Source organism: Triticum urartu, chromosome 4A, assembly GCF_056163025.1.
Source record: "Triticum urartu cultivar PI428250 chromosome 4A, HENAU_Tu73, whole genome shotgun sequence".
Lineage (NCBI taxonomy): Eukaryota > Viridiplantae > Streptophyta > Magnoliopsida > Poales > Poaceae > Triticum > Triticum urartu.
In genome coordinates, this window is record NC_141876.1 from 528381044 (window position 1) to 528390979 (window position 9936).

At 40.9% G+C, this 9936-nt stretch overlaps 1 protein-coding gene across 1 annotated transcript; it reads left to right on the top strand.

The window, feature by feature from the left end:
* Positions 1-426: 426 nt before the first annotated feature.
* Positions 427-2001, top strand: LOC147976416 (uncharacterized). Its single transcript, XM_087520853.1, has 7 exons — positions 427-483; positions 569-861; positions 946-1132; positions 1199-1318; positions 1389-1615; positions 1688-1763; positions 1846-2001. The coding sequence occupies exons 1-7, from the start codon at positions 427-429 to the stop codon at positions 1999-2001; spliced, it is 1116 nt and encodes a 371-aa protein (XP_087376979.1).
* Positions 2002-9936: the final 7935 nt, after the last annotated feature.

Below are 9936 nucleotides of genomic sequence, written 5' to 3' on the forward strand. Positions count from 1 at the left end.
AACCTCTGGTTTCTTTTGCGTGGCCAAATTATGTCGCCGAATGGATCATCGGCCGTGTCCCTTTTGTTTTATTTTTAATATCTATGATCGACAACCCATTTGATGAAGGAATAATTATATGGGTTCCTCTCAAAGAAATTATGCATTGACAAATTCATTTTTTTATTGATAGCCTTTTTGTTCAGTTGATTTATAATAAAAAATATGTGTTGACAAATTCAATTATTTTATTGATAGCCCTTTTGGTCATTTGATTTAAATTAGCGGCAAACGTTGTTCAATTCCTTTTTAATCGAGCGTGTCCGATATGACTTGTGGTTCGGTCAACATCATTTTATAATACTAATATTTTAGTATTAATATAATATTTTTGTTATTAATCATATCAAAAATTTGTAATCATCCAGGTCATCTTGTGGTCTCTGGATGTTAAATTACATGGAGTACTTCACGGGAGATAGTCTGTCTGACACTCCCGAACAGGTATAATTTGCATCATATCATGATACTAATTATTTCGTATTTTATCATTATTTGAAAATTAAATCTTGTTAGTACTTCACTTTAGGTTCATATGACAGATTTTAGAACAAAATTAGCTGTCATTTTAGTCGGCTCGGAATTCAATGATGATGATATAAGAAACCGAGACTTGGATGATGATGAAACCAACACGGATCCCACCGATTGTATGATCGTCGAAAGACCTCCTAACAAACCCAAAGCATCCAACTCATCATCACAAGTTGAGCTCATCTCGCAATCATTTATCCTTTCGCCGTTTGTCACTCCAACAAACGACGACTTAATGGATGAACTTTGCTTGTTCATCAGCATGGTTGATGATATCCCTTTGCTAGAGTAAGACACATTTTTCCAATTCTTTTTTTTCTAATAAATTATTACTCATGTATAATTATAATTGACAGAATTCCCATTTCACAGGAGCGAATGGGTGAAAAGCTCTCAACCTTATCCTATTAGTTTGAACTTGAGACAATTAAAGAACATATTAAAGAATGATGAGTACATGGATGCTGATTGTTTTAACATGGCTGTGAGGATACTAGCATGCCACGACGTCCAGCTTGCTAGAGACGTCACAACACACTATATGGATCTACGATTCTGTGTAAGTTATTATAATCACATTTTACAGTTTGCCTCATTCTACTCATGTTTTCTTACATTACTGTAGTCCATGTCCCAGTATGCACGAGTCCCAAGTCATCATGATGGTATGGACATTGCTATGTTGGCACAACTATTTGATAGATGGCCTAATAGCAATGAGTATCATATCTCAGAATGTGATACGGTAAGATTTCAATTCAAAGTCATTGTTTATTTGGTCCTAATAAATGATAATGAATGATGCGTCATTGCAGATTTTATTGCCTTGTGATATTCTTGGACTATTTTTGTTCATCTTGGACCAACAAAAAAAAGTTGTTTCTATTTTGGACCCGCTTTCAATACCTACTTTCGGAAAGCATATACTTAAAACTATGGTCAACGATCTAAACCTTGCACTTCAAACTGCAAACCCTGCCTTTAAGGACGACATTTTGAAATGGGGATGCAAAGTTCCTGTTGTTCCCACAAATCCATACGGGTAAGAATATTGTCAATACATCACACTCTTAATTGATTCATTCAACTCACATGTAACATTTCATACATGCAGTCCCCTATCTGGTTATTTGATTTTCAATTTAATGCACTCATGGCATGATGGAACACTACATTTTCCAGTACCCAAGGTAAGTATTTCACACCATGCTCATTTCTACACACGTTACTCATGTTTTTTTCTAATAACAATGTTATATAATGCATATGTAGGATGATTTTGAACTGAGGAAGCGCTTTTTGGTTCATATTTTGAAGTATGAAGAAAATGAAGTTCTAGACAATATCCCAGTCTTAGAACGAAGCATTATAGATCGAATCAAAAGATGGACCTTCCAGAGAGGATCATCATCAAATGATGATTACTAGATAATGTTGCTTAGTTGTTATTTTTAAGTATTTTTGTAATAAGTAACAATTACAATACATTTATGTGATCGTTAATTTTATGTGAAGACATGTGTATTGGTCGTGTGTTACATGCACGAGTTTTTTCATTTTTGTATTTCGAATTTTGGAATCACAACATTTCAACAATGAAAATCTTTCACCGTCAAACAAGACCTATGACTTAATCTAAAATAAATTATTACATTAAAAATTGAGTATGACAGCACATTTAAATGTTTCGGTACAACAATACAAAAGTTCATGTTTTTATTTTAGTTTATTAGGATACGTGTGTTGCATGTGCACGCTTACTAGTGAGAAAAAATTATACACCTGAATTAGCTAACACAACGGGAACCCAATATTGTTGGAAATATGCCCTAGAGGCAATAATAAATTAGTTATTATTATATTTCCTTGTTCATGATAATCGTTTATTATCCATACTAGAATTGTATTGATAGGAAACTCAGATACATGTGTGGATACATAGACAACACCATGTCCCTAGTAAGCCTCTAGTTGACTAGCTCGTTGATCAATAGATGGTTACGGTTTCCTGACCATGGACATTGGATGTCATTGATAACGGGATCACATCATTAGAAGAATGATGTGATGGACAAGACCCAATCCTAAGCCTAGCACAAGATCATGTAGTTCGTATGCTAAAGCTTTTCTAATGTCAAGTATCATTTCCTTAGACCATGAGATTGTGCAACTCCCGGATGCCGTAGGAGTGCTTTGGGTGTGCCAAACGTCACAACGTAACTGGGTGGCTATAAAGGTACACTACAGGTATCTCCGAAAGTGTCTGTTGGGTTGGCACGAATCGAGACTGGGATTTGTCACTCCGTGTAAACGGAGAGGTACACTACAGGTATCTCCGAAAGTGTCTACCGGTAACGAGATTGAACAAGGTATCGGGATACCAACGATCGAATCTCGGGCAAGTATCGTACCGATAGACAAAGGGAATTGCATACGGGATTGATTAAGTCCTTGACATCGTGGTTCATCCGATGAGATCATCGTGGAACATGTGGGAGCCAACATGGGTATCCAGATCCCGCTGTTGGTTATTGACCAGAGAACGTCTCAGTCATGTCTACATGGTTCCCGAACCTGTAGGGTCTACACACTTAAGGTTCGGTGACGCTAGGGTTGTAGGGATATGTATATGCAGTAACCCGAATGTTGTTCGGAGTCCCGGATGAGATCCCGGACGTCACGAGGAGTTCCGGAATGGTCCGGAGGTAAAGAATTATATATAGGAAGTGCTATTTCGGCCATCGGGACAAGTTTCGGGGTCACCGGTATTTTACCGGGACCACCGGAAGGGTCCCGGGGGTCCACCGGGTGGGGCCACCTATCCCGGAGGGCCCCATGGGCTGAAGTGGGAAGGGATCCAGCCCAAAGTGGGCTGGGGCGCCACTTTCCCCTAGGGCCCATGCGCCTAGGATGGGGAAACCCTAAAGGAAGAGTCCTAGAAGGGGAAGGCACCTCCTAGGTGCCTTGGGGAGGAGGGATTCCTCCCTTGGCCGCCGCCCCCCTAGGAGATTGGATCTCCTAGGGTCGGCGCCCCCCCCCCTAGGCCCCCCTATATATAGTGGGGGGAAGGGAGGACCTCTCACCCTTGCCTTTGGTGCCTCCCTCTCCCTCTCCAACACCTCCTCCTCCTCCATAGTGCTTGGCGAAGCCCTGCCGGAGTACTGCAGCTCCATCACCACCACGCCGTCGTGCTGCTGTTGGAGCCATCTTCATCAACCTCTCCTCCCCCCTTGCTGGATCAAGAAGGAGGAGACGTCGCTGCTCCGTACGTGTGTTGAACGCGGAGGTGCCGTCCGTTCGGCGCTAGGATCATCGGTGATTTGGATCACGACGAGTACGACTCTATCAACCCCATTCTCTTAAACGCTTCCGCGCGCGATCTACAAGGGTATGTAGATCCACTCCTCCCTCGTTGCTAGATGACTCCATAGATAGATCTTGGTGACACGTAGGAAAATTTTGAATTTTTGCTACGTTACCCAACAGTGGCATCATGAGCTAGGTCTATGCGTAGTTTCTATGCACGAGTAGAACACAAAGTAGTTGTGGGTGTTGATTTTGTTCAATATGCTTACCGTTACTAGTCCAATCTTGATTCGGTGGCATTGTAGGATGAAGCGGCCCGGACCGACCTTACACGTACTCTTACGTGAGACTGGTTCCACCGACTGACATGCACTAGTTGCATAAAGGTGGCTAGCGGGTGTCTGTCTCTCCCACTTTAGTCGGATCGGATTCGATGAAAAGGGTCCTTATGAAGGGTAAATAGCAATTGGCATATCACGTTGTGGTTTTTGCGTAGGTAAGAAACGTTCTTGCTAGAAACCCATAGCAGCCACGTAAAACATGCAAACAACAATTAGAGGACGTCTAACTTGTTTTTGCAGGGTATGCTATGTGATGTGATATGGCCAAAAGGATGTGATGAATGATATATGTGATGTATGAGATTGATCATGTTCTTGTAATAGGAATCACGACTTGCATGTCGATGAGTATGACAACCGGCAGGAGCCATAGGAGTTGTCTTAATTTATTTATGACCTGCGTGTCAACATGAACGTCATGTAGTTACTTTACTTTATTGCTAACTGTTAGCTGTAGTAGTAGAAGTAATAGTTGACGAGACAACTTCATGAAGACACGATGATAGAGATCATGATGATGGAGATCATGGTGTCATGCCGGTGACGATGATGATCATAGAGCCCCGAAGATGAAGATCAAAAGGAGCAATATGATATTGGCCATATCATGTCACTATTTGATTGCATGTGATGTTTATCATGTTTATACATCTTATTTGCTTAGAACGACGGTAGTAAATAAGATGATCCCTCACTAAAATTTCAAGAATGTGTTCCCCCTAACTGTGCACCGTTGCGAAAGTTCGTCGTTTCGAAGCACCACGTGATGATCGGGTGTGATAGATTCTTACGTTCGAATACAACGGGTGTTGACGAGCCTAGCATGTACAGACATGGCCTCGGAACACATGCGAAACACTTAGGTTAACTTGACGAGCCTAGCATGTACAGACATGGCCTCGGAACACAAGAGACCGAAAGGTCGAGCATGAGTCGTATAGAAGATACGATCAACATGAAGATGTTCACCGATGTTGACTAGTCCGTCTCACGTGATGATCGGACACGGCCTACTTGACTCGGATCATGTAATCACTTAGATGACTAGAGGGATGTCTATCTGAGTGGGAGTTCATAAGATGAACTTAATTATCCTGAACATAGTCAAAAGGTCTTCGCAAATTATGTCGTAGCTCGCGCTTTAGTTCTACTGTTTAGTTATGTTCCTAGAGAAAATTTAGTTGAAAGTTGATAGTAGCAATTATGCGGACTAGGTCCGTAAACTGAGGATTGTCCTCATTGCTTCATAGAAGGCTTATGTCCTTAATGCACCGCTCAGTGTGCTGAACCTCGAACGTCGTCTGTGGATGTTGCGAACATCTGACATACACATTTTGATAACTACGTGATAGTTCAGTTAAACGGTTTAGAGTTGAGGCACCGAAGACGTTTTAAAACGTGGCGAAACATATGAGATGTTTCGAGGGCTGAAATTGGGATTTCAGGCTCGTGCCCACGTCAAGAGGTATAAGACCTCCGACGATTTTCTTAGCCTACAAACTAAGGAGAAAAGCTCAATTGTTGAACTTGTGCTCAGATTGTCTGAGTACAACAATCGCTTGAATCGAGTGGGAGTTGATCTTCCAGATGAGATAGTGATGTTTCTCCGAAGTCATTACCACCAAGCTGCTAGAGCTTCGTGATGAACTATAATATATCAGGGACATATATGATGATCCTTGAGATATTCGCGATGTTTGACACCACAAAAGTAGAAATCAAGAAGGAGCATCAATTGTTGATGGTTAGTGAAACCACTAGTTTCAAGAAGGGCAAGGGCAAGAAGGGATACTTCATGAAACGGCAAATCAGCTGCTGCTCTAGTAAAGAAACCCAAGGTTGAACCCAAACCCGAGACTAAGTGCTTTTGTAATAAAGGGAACAACCACTGGAGCAGAATTACCCTAGATACTTGGTAGATAAGAAGGCTGGCAAGGTCGATAGAAGTATATTGGATGTTTTATGTTAATGTGTACTTTGCTAGTACTCCTAGTAGCACCAGGGTATAAGATACCGGTTCGGTTGCTAAGTGTTAGTAACTCGGAATAAAAGCTACGGAATAAACGGAGACTAGCTAAAAGGTGAGATGACGATATGTGTTGGAAGTATTTCCAAGGTTGATCAAATATCGTACGATCTCTCTACCATCGAGATTGGTATTAAAACCTAAATAATTGTTATTTGGTGTTTGCGTTGAGCATAGACATGATTGGATTATGTATATCGCAATACAGTTATTCATTTAAGGAGAATAATGGTTACTCTGTTTATTTGAATGATACCTTCAATGGTCTTGCACCTAAAATGAATGGTTCATTGAATCTCGATCGTAGTGATACACATGTAAATGCCAAAAGATATAAGATAGTAATGATAGTACCACCTACTTGTGGCACTGCCACGTAAGTCATATCGGTATAAAACGCATGAAGAAGCTCCATTTGATGGATCTTTGGGCTCACTCGTTTTGAAAAGTTTGAGACATGTGAACCATGTCTATTGGTGTATATGCATGAAGAAACTCCATGCAAATGGACCGTTTGGACTCACTTGATTTTAAATCACTTGAGACATGCAAATCATACCACATGGGCAAGATGACTGAAAGCCTCGGTTTTAGTAAAATGGAACTAGAAAGCAACTTGTTGGAAGTAATACATTTTGATGTGTGCAATCCAATGAGTGCTGAGGCGTGTAGTGGATATCGTTATGTTCTTACTTCACAAATGATTTGAGTAGATGTTGAGTACATTTACTTGATGAATCACGAGTCTGAATTATTGAAAGGTTCAAGTAATTTCAGGGTGAAGTTGAAAGATCGTCGTGACAAGAGGATAAAATATCTATGATATGATCATAGAGATGAATATCTGAATTGTGAGTTTGGCACAGAATTAAGATATTGTGGAAATTGTTTCACAACTAATACAGCCTGGAACACCATAGTGTGATGGTGTGTCCGAACATCATAACTGCACCCTATTGGATATGATGCATACCATGATGTCTCTTATCGAATTACCACAATAGTTTATGGGTTAGGCATTAGAGACAACCACATTCACTTTAAATAGGGCACCACGTAATTCCGACGAGATGACACCGTATGAACTATGGTTTAGAGAAACCTAAGCTGTCATTTCTTAAAAGTTTGGGGCTGCGACGCTTATGTGAAAAAGTTTCAGGCTGATAAGCTCGAACCCAAAGCGGATAAATGCATCTTCGTAGGACACCCAAAACAGTTGGGTATACCTCCTGTCTCAGATCTGAAAGCAATAAGGGATTGTTTCTAGAATCGGGTCCTTTCTCGAGGAAAAGTTTCTCTCGAAAGAATTGAGTGGGAGGATGGTGGAGACTTGATGAGGTTATTGAACCGTCTCTTCAACTAGTGTGTGGCAGGGCACAGGAAGTTGTTCCTGTGGCACCTACACCAATTGAAGTGGAAGCTTATGATAGTGATCATGAAACTTCAGATCAAGTCACTACCAAACCTCGTGGGATGACAAGGATGCATACTACTTCAGAGTGGTACGTAATCCTGTCTTGGAAGTCATGTTGCTAGACAACAATGAACCTACGAGCTATGGAGAAGCGATGGTGGGCCCGGATTCCGATAAATGGCTCGAGGTCATAAAATCCGAGAGAGGATCCATGTATGGAAACAAAGTGTAGACTTTGACAGAACAGCTCGATGGTCGTAAGGCTGTTGAGTGCAGATGGATTTTAAAAGGAAGACGGGCAATGATGGTAAATGTCACCATTAAGAAAGCTCGACTTGTCGTTAAGAAGTTTCCCGACAAGTTCAAGGAGTTGACTGCGGTGAGACTTTCTCACTCGTAGCGATGCTAAGAGTCTGTTGAAATTATATTAGCGATTACTGCATTATTTATGAAGTCTTGCAGATAGGATGTCAAAAACCATTGTTTCCTCGATGATTTTCTTGAGGAAAGGTTGTATGTGATACAACCGGAAGGTTTTGTCAATCCTGAAAGATGCTAATAAGTATGCAAAGCTCCAACAATCCTTCTAAGGACTGGAGTAAGCATCTCGGAGTTGGAATGTATGCTTTGATAAGATGATCAAAGTTTTGGGCGTATACAAAGTTTATGAGAAACTTGTATTTCCAAAGAAGTGAGTGGGAGCACTATAGAATTTCTGATGAATATATGTTGTTGACATATTGTTGATCGGAAATGACGCAGAATTTCTGGAAAGCATATAGGGTTATTTGGAAAGTGTTTTTCAATGGAAAGCCTGGATTAAGCTACTTGAACATTGAGCATCAAGATCTATAAGGATAGATCAAAACGCTTAATGGTACTTTCAAATGAGCACATACCTTGACATGATCTTGAAGGTGTTCAAGATGGATCAGTCAAAGAAGGAGTTCTTGCCTGAGTTGTAAGGTATGAGGTTAAGACTTAAAGCTCGACCACGGCAGAATAGAGAGAAAGGACGAAGGTCGTCCCCTATGCTTAAGACATAGGCCCTACAGTATGCTATGCTGTGTACCGCACCTGAAATGTGCCTTGCCATGAGTCAGTCAAGGGGTATAAGAGTGATCCAAGAATGGATCACAAGACAGCGGTCAAAGTTATTCTTAGTAACTAGTGGACTAAGGAATTTTCTTGATTATGGAGGTGGTAAAAGAGTTCGTCGTAAAGGGTTACGCCGATGCAAACTTTGACACTAATCCAGATTATTCTGAGTAGTAAACTGGATTCATATAGTAGAACAGTTATTTGGAATGGCTCCAAATATAGCGTAGTAGCTGCATCTACAAGATGACACAGAGATTTGCGAAGTACATACGGATCTGAAAGATTCAGACCCGTTGACTATAACATCTCTCACAAGCATAACATGTTCAAACCCAGAACTCATCGAGTGTTAATCACATGGTAATGTGAACTAGATTATTGACTCTAGTAAACTCTTTGGGTGTTAGTCACATGGGGATGTGACCTTGAGTGTTAATCACATATCGATGTGAACTGGATTATTGACTCTAGTGCAAGTGGGAGACTGTTGGAAATATGCCCTAGAGGCAATAATAAATTAGTTATTATTATATTTCCTTGTTCATGATAATTGTTTATTATCCATGCTAGAATTGTATTGATAGGAAACTCAGATACATGTGTGGATACATAGACAACACCATGTCCCTAGTAAGCCTCTAGTTGACTAGCTCGTTGATCAATAGATGGTTACGGTTTCCTGACCATGGACATTGGATGTCATTGATAACGGGATCACATCATTAGAAGAATGATGTGATGGACAAGACCCAATCCTAAGCCTAGCACAAGATCATGTAGTTCGTATGCTAAAGCTTTTCTAATGTCAAGTATCATTTCCTTAGACCATGAGATTGTGCAACTCCCGGATACCGTAGGAGTGCTTTGGGTGTGCCAAACGTCACAACGTAACTGGGTGGCTATAAAGGTACACTACAGGTATCTCTGAAAGTGCCTGTTGGGCTGGCACGAATCGAGACTGGGATTTGTCACTTCGTGTAAACGGAGAGGTATCTCTGGGCCCACTCGGTAGGACATCATCATAATGTGCACAATATGATCAAGGAGTTGATCACGGGATGATGTGTTACGAAACGAGTAAAGAGACTTGCCAGTAACGAGATTGAACAAGGTATCGTGATACCAATGATCGAATCTCGGGCAAGTATCGTACCGATAGACAAAGGGAATTGCAT

Bases quoted from the DNA above. Each gene is read 5' to 3' on its own strand.
- LOC147976416 (XM_087520853.1), top strand. From the start codon at position 427: ATGTTAAATTACATGGAGTACTTCACGGGAGATAGTCTGTCTGACACT. The intron at 1,319-1,388 runs GTAAGATTTCAA...GCGTCATTGCAG, and splicing joins ATATCTCAGAATGTGATACG to ATTTTATTGCCTTGTGATAT. The intron at 1,616-1,687 runs GTAAGAATATTG...TCATACATGCAG, and splicing joins GTTCCCACAAATCCATACGG to TCCCCTATCTGGTTATTTGA.